The sequence below is a fragment of the Pseudonaja textilis genome, chromosome 8 (genome assembly GCF_049901715.1).
Source record: "Pseudonaja textilis isolate UNSWEBS1 chromosome 8, rPseTex1.2, whole genome shotgun sequence".
NCBI classification, from domain to species: domain Eukaryota; kingdom Metazoa; phylum Chordata; class Lepidosauria; order Squamata; family Elapidae; genus Pseudonaja; species Pseudonaja textilis.
The window spans coordinates 12854016-12869708 of record NC_141997.1 but is presented as its reverse complement, the minus strand read 5'-3'; the positions used below and the strand labels follow the sequence as shown (position 1 = coordinate 12869708).

The 15693-nt window shown below is 36.9% G+C and overlaps 1 protein-coding gene across 2 annotated transcripts in view; it reads right to left on the bottom strand.

Annotated features, from left to right (window-relative positions):
* The window catches only part of ANOS1 (anosmin 1), an 83919-nt gene that overhangs the window by 31979 nt on the left and 36247 nt on the right, over nt 1–15693 (bottom strand). For both annotated transcript variants that reach the window (XM_087938360.1, XM_087938361.1), the window contains exons 4-6: nt 12474–12696; nt 8393–8577; nt 7084–7213 (exon numbers count right to left, since the gene is read on the bottom strand). In XM_087938360.1, the coding sequence (XP_087794486.1) occupies nt 7084–7213; nt 8393–8577; nt 12474–12696 (538 nt within the window). The remainder of the gene's footprint in view (nt 1–7083; nt 7214–8392; nt 8578–12473; nt 12697–15693) is intronic.

The following is a 15693-nucleotide window of genomic DNA, read 5'->3' as shown; positions in this document are numbered from 1 at the left end:
ATGTGATGGGTCAAATATAGGTCTATCACTTCCTGAACAGCTTGGACAATGTGCCTAGGATATGCACGCTGCCAAATACGAATGGGTACTTTCATTGGGAGTTCTTCCACTATAATTGGAGGGTGGTGGCTTGCGAAGCCTGGAGGGTTATCTTCTGTCTACAAGTGTGGCACACCAAAGTCTCTCCATATGTCAGCCTGCCCCACTTCTAGAGCCATCATCAGTTTCCACGCTTCTTCTTGAGGCACCTCCATCTTAACTTTCCCATATCTCAGTTGCACTGTACCATGCTCTTCAAAAGAGATTTGGGCATGGAGTTTACATAACAAATCTCTCCCCAGCAGCGGGATGGGGCAGTCTGGCATATATATGAATTGATGGGATATGGTTTGCCCTTTTGTGGTGCAAACCAAGGGATCTAGAAATGGTTGCTGAAAAATACTTCCCATTGCTCCCTGTATGTTAATGGAGTGAGAGGAGGGTTGTGTTAGGGGCTGGGTTAGGACTGACCGAGTGGCTCCAGTGTCTACAAGGAAGGTGACGGGTTTGCCTCCTACATTTAGGCTGACCACAGATTCCGGGAGGCGGGCTGAACCCGGTCAGTCTCAGTCCCACTCTTCCACTTCTCCCAGGCCTATGAAGGGGGTTGTCGGAAAACCTTCTCTTCGTCCCCTTCCTCCCCGGCTTTCCCTCAGAACCCCTTGGTGGTCTTTCATAAAGTTGTCTCTCCTTCTGACCAAATGCTCATCCTTATTTCATTCAGGGAATTCCCCCTTCCAGTGGCCTTCCTTTTTACATATAGCACACTGGTTGCATCCTAACCCTGGTCTGTCCCCGCTTCCTCTGGTGCCTCCCCTCCCCTTGGCGTCCACATCATGGCTGCAGCCATCAGTTTGGCTTTTCGCTGCATCTTCTGGTCTTTCTTCCTCTCTTCTTCTTACTCTCTATTCACAAATACCTTCCGAGCCGCTTCCATAAGTTCACTCATAGGCTTTCCTAACGCTCCCTCAAGTCTTTGCAACTTTCAACGTATTTCAGGAGTGCTTTGGGAAATGAATGCCATAGCAAGCATTCAGCATTTGTGGGTTCAGTATCTATGGGAGTATACATTTGGTAGGCTTCAATGAGGCGGGCATAAAACGCTTCCGGACTCTCAGTGGCCTCCTGCAACACCAAGGAAGGCTTGGACATGTTAACTGAAGGTTTTCCTGCTGCTCGGATTGCCCGCACCACCAATTTCTGATAGTCTTGGATGTGTCACAAATGCTCATATGGACTCCACTTAGGATCCTTAGAGGGAAAATTCACTTCAACATGTTCCTCGAGGCTTCCTCCATGTATAGCATCAGGCTTCAGAATCTTGGTCACTGCAATCCTAATCTTTTCCCTCTCTTCTGGGTTAAACAAGGTTTCCATGACTTGTTGAAGATCCATCCAAGTTGGGTTATGTGTATCTCCAATAGTTTTTACTAGGTCCGCCACTTCAGTTGGTTTTTCACTAAAGGGATCCTAATGGAGTTTCCAATTAAGTAGATCAGAGGTAGTGAATGGCACGTGCTGGAATAAGGGAGCAGTAGCAGTAACGGAGTGATCGTCCTTGTCCACAACTAATTGGTCAACCTGCCTAAGGGAGGCAGTTAAGGACGTCTGTTCAGTCTTTGCCCTTGTTCTGGCTGCTACTGGTTCTTCCACTTCCTCCTCATCAGCAGGTGCCCCCCCTTCTGCCCCATGTCTCCTCCTTAGGGTCTAGCTGCAGACTTGCACTTCGAGGTGAAGGTCCAGCCTGGATTAATCGATCCAGGGTGTCTGGGGGGGCGCTGGTGGAGGTACGATCTCCAAGCCCTCTTAGCATGGGGGATAGCTGATCTAACCGCCACATTGATCCTGAGGATCCCAAGGATCCTTCTTCTTCGGAGGCTCCTCTCAATCTCTAGGGGGGTACATAAGGCGGCGGGTGCGGCAGTTCTTCTGGGCAGCCTGGTAGGACTGGGACAGTCTTCTTGACTTTAGGAGGTGGCAGGGTACATGATATTAGGAGCCTACATTGTTGAAGTCAAGGTGGAGTCAAGGTGGAGGATGGCATAGTAAGTCAAGCCATACATCAATGTAGGGAGCCTGGCCTGGATGCCCTAACGTGGGTGGAACACTATCTGATGTACCCTTACTGCTATTGAGGGATCTAAAGTGCCCTTATTGGGCCAACCTACTCCAAACGTTGGCCATTCCCCCTCACAAAAGACCCGCAATTTATGCCTACTTCATGTAAGACCGTAATCCTGGGATTCATATGCCACCTTAAAATGCTTTAACATGCACCCCAACGGGGTAAGTGGCACAATTTCTCCACCTCCCATGAGCCTCCCATGGCACCAGACAGGACAATTTGAGAAGGGGTTACAAGAAGAAGGTAAGGGGTCCTTCTTCTCAGGACAACACCAAGGATTTCTTTCACTCACTCATGTCCGACCCAGGGAGCCAGGTGCACACGGTCTCCAATGGGAACTGCAAACATCTCTCACTCTCTAGTGGCCCAAAGTGCTGGACACCAACAGTCACCGATAGGAACCGCAGTAGCCTTTCACCTCAACCACTTCTGATAATCCTCCCACCTTTGCCTAAAGGAAAGGTGATCAGTCCTCTCCTCTGTCCCTGTTTACAGGGAGGGATGGCTTCCCATACACAATACTTGCTTTCTGGCGAGCTCTTCTTCCACCAACCAGCTGGAAAACATCCTGGTCTCCTCACCAGTGGTTCTTGGAGGTGTCAACCGCCACCACCAGAACCCTGCGTTACCGGGAAGTCCCTCCGATTCAAAGGTCCGATGGTGCCTGGGAAGTTCCCTTCAACTCACCAAAGCATCTGCACCGGGGTGGACCCTCCAGCGAGCCTCAGGGCTCCTTCAGTCCTGCTGCAGTTGCCAGAAATGTTGTAGCAGATCCTGCTTCCAATTCAGGACACAAGACCACGAAGGGTTGGAGAACACAGGTTTATTTGCGCAAAATGGTTCAGAGCATTAGCATGACAAATTCTGAACCCTGGGCTACTCCCGGCGTCACTTTTATTTAGCACACAGCCCTAGCTTCACCCAGGGCATTTTCTCTTATCTAGCTATACCATAACATAAGTACTATGAGAAAGGAGAAGTAAGTTAGACTTGGTCATCTTGCACAATTCCCTATATATGGTAGTATCTTACACCATCTGTGACTTTCCATATCCACCCTCGCCTTCCTTGTTACAGGAAAATATCTAGTACATAGGTCAATATGTTTATATTCATATTCAGCAAGTTCTCTATATTATTCTAAAGCTTACAACATAGGAATTAAGCAACTTCTACTAATAAGATTTGCAGTTTAAGCAAACTAACTTCTGCTAATAATATTAATACTTTTCTGGTATTTTTCCATACCGCTTCAATATCTTCAACTGTACAAGTCAATTCATGAAGACCAACTACTAGTCCCTTCTCTAAATTATATTGCTGAAATCACTGCAGATCCCACTCTCCCCGGGTATAATTGTCAATATACAGGGATCCTTCACATACTTCTACGTGATCTGGTACACTGATATTGCATACACAAGCATTTGTATATACTGTATGTGAAGTCTTAGAAAGTAGAGGGGCTTACAGAAATGACTTAAGAGGAAGGACTTTTTGCTTCATGAATCCAGTGTCACAAAGGTCTTCATCTGGGTTTTTAAAATCTTCTCATCATAGTGGTAGAAGTGTTTCCAGAATACAATTCTTCCAGTAGATGATCTCACCAGCAAAGGTGAGGGAATGCTCCCACTAAGTATAAATACATGCTGGTTTTCATCTGTGTTGGCAAAATACTCATGTTTATCTCCTGCTATACTATTATGGCTGCCTATTATATACAAAGAATCACTTAGGTTGTAAAAATATTCTATGGTCAGATTGATGTCAACAGCAATCATACATTTCAGCCATACAAATCTTAACTGAATCATCTGGAAACTAATTCTTGCTCCCTTTTGAGTCATGACTGTAATTCACTTAATTCTCCAAAAATTTGTTTGAAGGAATGATTTTTAACTTTCAAGAGAAGTTTCCAAGCTGTTTGAATCAGATAGAAAAGGAAATCTTAGCCTCAGTAATAACTACAAATTATATCTGGCAGGAGTCATTGTAGCATTACATACAATGCTCAGCATGTAGCTATGCCTGCCAAACTTCACAGGAGTCAGATTCTTTATATTTATTCAAATAAGTAAACAAAAAACAAATAATACCAACCTCTTTCATATATTTATTTTTGTTGAGATTCAGTATGATTAAATCCAGGTCTTAAGTTGTACGTAAGTAGACCCAAGTATGCAATTTTATCTTTAACATTCTCTTGATCTTATAAAAATAACGCTCCTAAAGCTTTTTGTTATTATAATATTTGTAATTTTGCTAAGCAACATCAACATTGAAAAAGTCAACTTCTTTTCAACAAACACCTGCAATATATATTAAATTCCTATAAATATATTTATTTAGGAAATAGTCTGAGTATAATATTGAATGAATTAATATTGCAATTCCTTAAAGGTGGAGATATAGGCTGATATCACACACAGGTTCCTAAAAATAAGTCCCATTTAATGGAATGAAATATACTTACAAATAAAAATATATAGGATTAAATAATACTTTGATTGCAGTTAAACAATATATTTTCTCTAAATTAACTGGGTAATTTTATGCAGGAGACAAATACATGTATATTTTATTAACTTGGAAGAAAGGAATAGTCCATAATCTAGCACACTGATCCAATGTGTTTGGCAGATGTGATCAGTGTTAGTCTGGGGTATTTATCATGGCCTGTGCACCTTGGGAGACCCTTCTGGACATATTCATGTATAACGACATAGCCTACGATTTCATGTACCCACACAAGCCCCTTTGCCTCGTTAAAGCCCCAAATGGCTTATATGGTTGCCAATTTCAATGTGACTGGAAATTATACAACAACAAATCAACAAAATAATAACACTACATTAAAAAAAACAACCCAATATTTAAAAGATAAAATGAGAATTGAAAATTGTAATTAAACAACCAAAAATAAGACTCCACTCAACTGAAATCTGATGCCTAGGGGAAAAGCCAGGTCATGATGACTTTTCTAAAGACAAGCAGAGTTCGGCCCTATTATGTATAAGGAGATAATTTCATAGCCTAGGGTTAGCCAACAAAAAGCCATGCTTTCTAGATCCCTTGAGATGGTAAAGGTTAATAGGAGTGTTGTGAGGAAAATGCTCACTAAAAGCAAAATCAAAGCATTTGGAGATAGAAACAATAATATATACTTCATTGGAAATATTTCCAGTGAGTTCCCTGTTAGCAGACTGCAGAAGAAACACAAGGAAGCTCCTCACAACATATGTGTTGGCAAAAAAATATTGGAACAAGCAAATAAAAGATAAAAGGGGTAATGTAATCACCCAATGCCTTCTGCTCTGATTAGAGTACTTTTCACACTTATCAATATGTACCATAAACATTGGTGTTTATTTGTACTCTCTATGAACATAAGCATAGGATGGAATCTTGATCACTTCTCTTAATGGCTGGGGTAGAGATATACAAATGACACTGACGGCCCTCTGAACCAGGACAACCATCTTTTGAGCAGGACTGAAACAGATTTGTTCAGATTCTTCAGAAGGGAATTCTTTCAGATTTTATTCCATGAAGACAAGCTGAAAGGAGTGACTTAAAACTTAATGAGTCAATTGGAATTAGGATGGATTTTTGTCAGTCTGATATTTTCAACAAAGTCTTAATCTAAGGTTTGAAAATGTATTTTCCCTTTATATAATAATGCTTAACTAATTCCTAAAGTTTGTAAAATATTGTTTAAAGTGTATTTGAAAGTATCTATGCTAAGAGAAAGTTTTAAAAAGATGTATTAGCTTAAAGAAAAGAAGAGAAATTATTCTATGAGGGTAACTTGGACGGAGTGATCTAAATTTAATGAGTTAATTGGAATGTTATTGGTCTGAAAGTGAATTTTATATATATTGAGAGGAAGTTTTAAAAAGATGTATTAGAAAGTTTTGATTTTAGAAAAGTTTCTAAAGAAAGTTCAGTGTTTTAAAATGGATGAAAAAAAGTATTTTCCCTTAGGTTAAAGAATCTGAAAGAATACAGTGAATTTTATTTATATAAATGGTGATAGTTTATAAAGATTATTATGTGCAAATAGAAATACATATTATTTCCATAGTAAGGAGGATAAAGCAGAAATAGTTAGATTGTTTTATTCAAAGAGATATATTTAAGTATGTTTTTTATTTAGATATCATTTCCAGATTTTGTGCTTGTGATGAAAAAAAAATGAAACTTTGACTTTGGTTTTGCCAATTGGATAGATTTGTTGTTATTGATATGGCTAGCTATATACTAATGTATAAAGGTAAAAAGTTGAGGCTAGAATGTTATGATAACAACATTTAGTACTGTGCTAAAAAGAGTTGGAAATACCTCATTTTTTCCTTCTGTTTCTCCTTCGCTTAATTTCCTATTCTTATTTTTATTTACTGTATTTATTTATTGATAGATTGATAAAATAATAAAAGTCAAACCTCAGGAAAAAAGAAAGGAAATCTGTTAGAACATTTTTTTCAAAACTGCTGAAACGTGATGCTCAAAAAGAAAAATCATATTTCCACAATCTGCATAATTGAAAGGAAATACATAAATAAAATATGTAATGGATAAAATAACACAGCAGCATGAATATGCTTCAAGCTTAACATTTCCATTTTTAATAGGCAAGCATGGTCCAATCTAGCAAAATTTTATTTTTATGTTTCATTGTGTCACATTGAAGTAAATAGCCTTTATTATTACTGCTAAGGTGTTTTGTACTGTAAAAGGGAAGCAAATTCATTCAGAGAACTTGCAGCACAAAGCATTAATAGAACCTTGAATTCTATTATTTCAAAAAACAAAATTATTTGTCTTTAGAGTTATTTGTGTTATTTGTTTAAATCTTCTCCTGATTGCATATAATGATACAGCCAAAGGTAACTGTGCAATGAAGAACATTAATAACAAACCTTTTGAGGAGCGAAAGTGTTTGCTGGGAGCTGTAAAACCTCTTGTTCCATGCACATTTATGGCTGCCACTCTAAACTGGTACCACCTGCTAGGTCTGATGTCAGTCAGTTGTAATCTCTCATCTGTGATCTGCAAAATATAATCCAGTTAACATACACATTTATTATTTTTGTGATCTCCATCAGTGGACCTTTTATGTTTTGCTTATTGAAAGAAGAATTCCTTTTCCTATTTTTCATGAAATAAAAATTGGACTAGGTAAGATTTTTCAAACCATCTACTTCACCCATCCATAAGTCTTCAGGATCCAACCCAAAAAACTTTTGTCTGACTGGATTAAAAAAAAACAACATCTGAAATTACTAGAGGTTGAACCTGGTATCTTTCACAGATGCAATCCATACTAGACGTGCATGCATCATCTTTTATGCATTTTTTCACACCATACCATTTTATACATACATCTTACCAGTTACATTTCTTTGTATAGTGATGAGCAGAGCAATCTCATATGCAAATATCAACATGTATCAACCCTTTCTAAGTTTTTTTTTCCTAATGTAAATGCTGCTGGAATCCATCGGACAGCATTATGTAGAAACAGTTAGTTTGAATATTACATATATACATATAGTGTGTGTGTGTTTGTGTGTCTATGAGTTTTATACCCTCTATGTGTATAAAATGCATACTGTCTGCTCTACACACACACACACAATCTTGGACATCTTACTGTTACAAGTCAGCATGCAAACAAGCCCAAGTCTTCCCTTTAAGACATCCCCCTAAACTGAAGACCACAGAAAATGACATTTATATTCTGTTCTTGCTATAAAAAGTTTACATTATTAAACCCTGTTCCAAATCAGAGTTAAAAAAAACAGGTGCATGCAGGAAATGCCTCCATTCTGTTCCTGGAATAAAACAGATATGTCTACAACATATGCAACAATGGCCCAATGGGGAAGACTGGTAGTATCTTTTTCAAGTCCAAAGCACAGAATTATGTGATATGTTTTTACCAGAACAAGAGATGACCCACTTATATGTGTTGCTCCACATACTTGGCAAGTTACAGACTGAAAACTGCTATGACTTATTTTCAAATTAGGCATGATAGCAATAGCTATAACACTTAAAATTATATACTTCAAAGGGAGAACTCCATACTTCACTAAGGAAGGTCCTGGGTATGTTTAATGTTTGATGATGGTAATTAATACCAGCCAAAAATATTTAATATCTGATTAAAAACAATTATATTAAGGAAAATCTTAAAGGTAATAGGATTCTATTAAAAATACTGACCTGTGCTACAGTTTGCCAACTTGTTGCATCATCTTCACTGGGATGAATCCCATAATTCCATCTTCTTTGTACCACATAGAGCACAGGTTCAATGGAGATATTGAATTTTGAAGACCATTTAATTTCTAGCTGTCCAGACTGAAGTTCACTAAATTTTAATTCCTTTCTGGGTTTTAAAGGAACACCTAAAATACAGAATATCCATAAAAAGAAATTGTGTTCACAACTATTTGATTCGGAGAAGTAAGACTATATCATATAAATAGAATACCTACTCTCACATTTTATCTCAACAGCAAATACACTTTTGCTTGTTTTATTGTTTAAAATATGTCATATGCTATCTTTAATACTGAAAATACTTATCAGCTGTACTGTGAATGTATTATGGAGATAAGCCACCATTTCCATGATTCAGTAGTTGTAATAGATAGTATAATATTACAGAAGTGGTTCCTATTTCCTGTTTTCAGGTGCTGACGCTTTTTTCAACTAATTCAATATCCAGAAGAGTTTACATGGGAAAACATGGCCAGCTTGAGACTTAGGGTAAAATTATAAGATCTGTCATATAAAGAATTAAAAATTATCCTATAATTTTATAAGAAATGTAATACGTGTGATGCTTCCTTATAGGCAGAAATTAATTGTTATATATGACTTAACTGATTCATTATAATAAATATGGGGTCTCAGTGAAAACAGTAAAACTATTTCAAGTTTATTTATACTGCTTCCACAAGTTTATTAGATATTTTGAAAAAACTGGTAAGACTTTAAATGTGGCATATGTGAACATTTAATCAGAAGTAATATTTCTTTCTAGGACATGACATTTTCTCTAAACTTAAATCTAAGAAAACTGTTTCTTTAAGAAACTGATGTGCTACAATTGCTAGAGTTATGTTTGGCTTTGTGTTTTGGACTTGTTACAATTGTTTGTGCCACTTAAATCATCCCCAGAATAAATCAGACATTTATTTTTGCCAGCCTGCACACTTTTCTTGTTAAATCACTTCTAAATCACTTTTCTATAAATCTAGGATTTTATCTAACAAATAATGGAGAACTCTAAAATTGTCAAGAATAAAAAATATTGGAAGCAAATAAATTTATTTTTATATTAGTCTTAAGAGGAACTATGCAGCTTCTCAATAAAAAAGTTATTATTATGTGTAATAATCCTATAGGCTCCATTCTAACAAACTTTCCATCTGCTTTGCATTATGGTCAGTAGGATTCACTTGATTGGAACTAACTCCAACAACACCAACTAACCGCTGGTGGCTGTAATTGTGTGCAGATGGGTGTCATGCAATAGAGCAGGGTTTCTCAACCTTGCTAACTTTAAGAGTGGTGGACTTCAACTCCCAGAATTTCCCAGTCAACATCAGTCTCCTGAAACCCAAAGAATTTGACTTTTAATGATGAATGCATATTTTTTCATCTTATACTGAAGACATATCTGAAAAAATTACTTGACATGCCAAGCTTAGGCTCCACATTTTATTTAATCCCTCAGAAATATGGGTAGAAATTCATAAGTTTCGAGATTAATAAATAGTGTTCATGATAATTTTTCAAATAATTATTGTTTCATGGTCTAGGATTCAAACTGTCTCCAAAGAAGTTGCTGCAGATGACCAATAGAATGCCAGTATCAGGGAATACCAAGCCAGGAATCATTATGGTTTCATTCAATGTCACACCACTCTTTATATCCATAAAACCAGAAATAATAAAATAATCCATGTGTATTATATGACACATTTGAGATAGGCAAATACACTAAGATCAAGATATCCAGAATCATGGACTATATACATAGATACATATACAAAATCATCAACCTCTGCTTCACTACCTACTTTGAGTTTAATAAACAGGTACACACACACACAAATCCTTATCTATGGGATCACCATTCTCAGAAAGCAGAGACTGTAATTCAGGGTGTAGAAACTATAGAACATTCATACAATCCAAAGCATGGATTCATTATGTAGACCACACCTTTGTCATAATAAAGAGACAATAAGAGAAGATATATGAAGTGACAATGTCTCCACATGAATAACATTCACAAGAGAATGGGAAAATAATCCACTATCCTTCCTGGATATCTATACCAGCAGAGGAAATTACAGCAAACTAGAAATACAAGTCTACCAAGAATGACCCTAGTAAGTGCTCATTACCAAAATAATAACCCAGCCTCCACAAAAGGACCTGTATAAAAAAATTACTCAGAGGAATATAAATATACTACAGCAATCCAGAACACCAGGAAAAAGAAACACACTGTCTATATGACATCTTCCAACACACAATTACTCACACAATTTTATTAAAAAGTGTCTGACCAGACAACCCATTACAGTACAACCAATACAAGCAATGAAAAATATAAAATTAGTATACATCAAAAACATCTCAGAAACATCAGACTATTACAATCATACAGCATTACCATAACACACAAACGAAGTTATCCAACATCAAAAGACCAGTAGCCCAAGAAGGAAAAAGAGTAGTCATCTGTCACATACAGTGTAAGGACTGTAACAGCTACTAATAGGGCATACAGGTAGAATAACACATCCATGAACACCAACTAGCAGTTAAAAGACATGATGAAAACTCTAATCTCATAACACATGCACAGGTCCAACCATAGTTTCAACTGGGCAACAGTGAGCATCCTAGACCAAGCAAAATACAAAATGCTAAGGAATTCCTAGAAGATTGGCATTCAGACAAATCAGTCATCAACAGACATGCAGAATCTATTTACAAGTCAGTAGGGTCATTCTGGATTCTACATGTTTTCTTATGATGAAGCTATTTTCTGAATGACAAGTGAGTGATCACACAGTTTCTCCTTGTCTCCTGTTCTACTGCATCTGGGTTTGTCACCCAGCCACCAATCTCCACCATTTTCTTCACCAAGAACTCTCCCTTCTTCATGTTTTTTTGTTTAGCTATTGTTGGGGGGAGGGGTGTTCAATCAAATCATTCAATTTGCTATAGTAAAATGATCATATAGGTGGTCGTTAATTATGGAGTGACCTATTTCCACTAAACCTAAGAAGAGGAATGAGATCTTGATTTCAGATATCTTTCTGGGTCTTCAATTCAAATTAATTTATTTAACTGATTAAATTAACTATACATAGGATTTTATTATTCAGTGAGCTACTTCTTTGAAATATACAGTAAATTCAGTATTCTACTGTCTATGATGCCAATTAAATTTTATTTTTAAATTTATAACCATTTAATTCTTTTAAATGAAGAAATTTATGAACTGTAGGTATTATATAGTTCTTATATCAGTCTGGTTTTATGGCTTTATGACTTAAGAAAGTCTAGGAGTTATATTCTATAAAGAATAAACATTTTTGTCACAATTTTGAACCTCTTTACTCTTTAGGCAATATTTGCTTGAGGGAAAGCCATATTGTGGCCATTTGTCAAAAAAGACACATAACAACTTCACAGTCTCATCCCATTGGCAATGAAACTATAAAACCTATTGCTTTGACACAAAGATGTTTAAATAACATTCATTTCTGTTGCTGAAACAGATTTTTTAAAATTTTAATCCTAAATGTCACAAAAAGAAAATGTAGGAGTAACATTTGGGTGTACACATAAACAAGTCATACTTGTTCAATAATCAAACAGCAACCTACAGAACCTGTTGAGAAAATATGAGCAATTGTGAATCTACAGTAATTCTTCACTTCTATACATTAAGCATATTTTAAAAAATGATTAAGTGTTTCAGCATCCAAGGATGAATTCTCTGTACCCAATTTAATACAACTTTATCACAATGCTAATTGTTAATACAAACTATTATACACACCTCACTTGAATTTTTAACCGGTATCATACCTGAATTTTGTTTTCAATTAAAATCTAACCTTGGCTTGACTTGGTCTCCATATTATGACTACCCCTAGTCATCACAACATAAGAGCAGTGTGGGAATGTTGGTATACTTAAAAGAAGTAGAGTGTGGGTGACTACATAGACACACACATTTTCTCTAGTCACTTCTAATAATAAACTCTACCTTTATAAAGATTTTTGGGCACTTGACATGTATGTCCACATCCATTGGAACAGCACTTTTTCACCCCAGAGCATTCGTTGTCAGCCTCACAACTTTCAACACAGGCAGCTGCAAAGCCACTGGCCTTCTCAGGTGCTGGGCAGTCTCCTTGCTTCACTGACAGGATGTATTTCAGAAACTCACAGCTAGTTAGACATTCATAGTTCTTCCTGGGGAAAAGAGGCTAAAGGAAAAGTAAGAGAGGTAACTTTTAAAGGTAAAAGTTTTTACTGCAAAAAAAAAAAAGTCACAGTGAAATATGTTGGTTTGCTTTCCAGTAAATTCTTGACTTTCCTTATTGACCACTTCCTCCTTCAGTGGATGAAAAAATGTATAACTTTACAGCATCAATGCATTAAGTCCTTGACGTGGTATAAACAATTACAGATGATATGACTGAAGGAGTAGAAACAGCTGAAACCCTAGATAAATCTGATTGTGCAATACTGAATTCTTTCATTTGGAGACAAATGCACCCAAATGTATCATTTGGACTTAAAAATATGGATTTTTTTTCAAAAAGAAAAGAGTCAATGGAATAATTGCTTAATACAAACAGTAAAATGCTAATAGATGATAAAAAATGATAAAAGTAATTAAATCCTACAGTATGTTGCCTCATGTCATCAAATAAAGGGTACGTGTTACATCAAACAATTACATAGAAAAAATATAGTGCAGAATCAATGCTTGAAATTGAAAATTTAAATTTAAAAAGTGCAGTCTGTATATTTGCATTTTGGGGTATTAAAGGAATTGTTGTGGTGTTTTCATCTATATTTCCAACAAGAGGTGGTATTCAGCAGGTTCTGACCAGTTCTGGAGAACTGGTAGCAGAAAGGGGGCGTGCATAAGTGCACCAACGTGCCTACCATCCCTGTCCTATTGTTTCTTTTATTTTTCTTATATATACCCATTTCATGTATTCATAACTATGTATATACTTATACCTATTATCTTGTAAGCAATTGACAAATCAAATAAATAAATAAAATAAATTTTGAGTAGTTCGGAGAACTGGCAAATATCACCTCTGACTGAAGATTTTACAGCATCCTTCCCCTGCCGTGCCCACCAAGCCATGCCCGCAGAACCAGTAGTAAAAAAAAAAAATTGAATCTCACCACTGCTTCCAACAAAAGGCCAACATCCAATGAGGGAGCAAAGGATTTTAGACATGAACTACTGACTTAAAAACTGGTACGCCAAGAGAACCTCAGATTCCTAGACTATGGTCTGCATTACCTTCATGAAGGGCTACTGGCAAGGGATGGAGTGAACTAAAATAGAGGGGAAAGTGGGTGCAATTTTCAAGACCTCTTTCCCGCCACTAATAACTAATGTATGTAGGAAATATTTCACAATAGTAATGGGAGACTTTAACTACCCTTATATCAAAGGGGAGACAAACTCTGCAGCATGTGGGAGATCAAACAGATTCCTAACCAACCTAGCTGACAACTCTGTCAAGCAAAAGGTAGAGGAGGAAACTAGAAGAAAAGCTATACTGGACTTAATTCTTACTAACAAAGAAAAAGTGATAGAGAAAGTTGAAACTGCTAGAACTTTGGACACGAGTGATGTCATACATCCAAGTTACCCAGGAGCTTGCTCTTCCTGAGACCATCATCTGTGAACTATCCTTAAATATCACATTTCGACTCTTACTATGTTACAGAGCACCTGATTATGACATCAAACATGTAAACAAGCTAAATATACTACTAACATGGGCAGCATCCTGCCCACAGGCTTTTATCTTTCTAGGTGACTTCAATCTACCTCATATTGACTGGACGCTAAATGAATGTACAACTGAACCCATACACGCAATCTTCTACAATGCTGTTACAAATCTGGGACTGGAACAACTAGTAATCAACAATACTAGACTTAACAACTGCCTCAATCTCATCTTCTGCAATAATTTGAATTTGATTTACAGAATACAAACTAAAGAACCCTTTTCCAGCAGTGGCCACAATATTATTGACTTTTGTCTCATCATACGCCTACACAAAAATCATCACAATGACGTAATCCTCAATTATAACTTCAAAAAAGGCAACTATGATCTTATAGACAATGATCTCTCATCCCTTGAATGGCAATCTCTATTCACTGGATGCAACTGTTGAAGACCATTACAACATATTTTTTCTTGAAGTCAAAAGAGTCATCAAACTATATGTACCAACAACAGCCCCCCCCGCAAAAAAACAGATTACCCATAACAATAAGGAAACTTCAATCCAAAAACAGATCACTCAAGCCGAAAGACAAATCCGGTAACATTGCCAATTTCAAAAGCTGATACAAAAATTTATGCCACCAGATAAAAACTGAATGCACCAATTATCACATTAAACAAGAGGAAAACCTTCTATGCACCAATTCCACCTGCACTTTTACAATTTTGTAAACAACAAACTAAAAGACTCAAGGTCCATCCCACCCCTGATAAGACCTAATGGTAAAGACTGCAATGACGACACCATTAAAGCCAACATCTTTAACACATTCTTCAGCTCAGTATTTGTAAACAGCAATGGATCATGCCCAGTATTTCCTAGCTGAACCGCAGACAACTACAATGATCTAATACATATCGATTTTACAGAAGACAATGTTGAAAAAGCACTACGCAATCTAAAACCATCTCTTTCTATTGGACCGGATGGAATATGTGCCTACTTCTTAAAAAAGCTATCCACTGCCATAGCCAAACCTCTAAGCATAATCTTTGAAAAAGCACCTTTCAGGACCAGCTCCTTGCCTAACTTATGGTCACAATCCACGGTCATCCCCATCTTCAAAAAGGGAGACCCCAGCCTAGTTGAAAATTACAGACCAATCTCCTTATGCTGCGTCACCTGTAAAGTCATGGAATCAATTATTAACCAATCCATTATCTTCCACTTAGAGACAAACAACCTACTCTCCAATAAACAATTTGGTTTCAGGAAAAAACTATCCTGTAATCTGCAACTCTTACACTGCAAAAACATATGGACTACACAACTCGATCAGCAATAGATGCAATCCACATAGACTTCTGTAAAGCATTTGATTCAGTGGTACACAACAAACTACTCCTAAAACTAAAATCTTATGGTATCTCTGGACAACTGCATAACTGGATAGAAGCATTACTGTCAAACAGACAACAAATGGTCAAAAT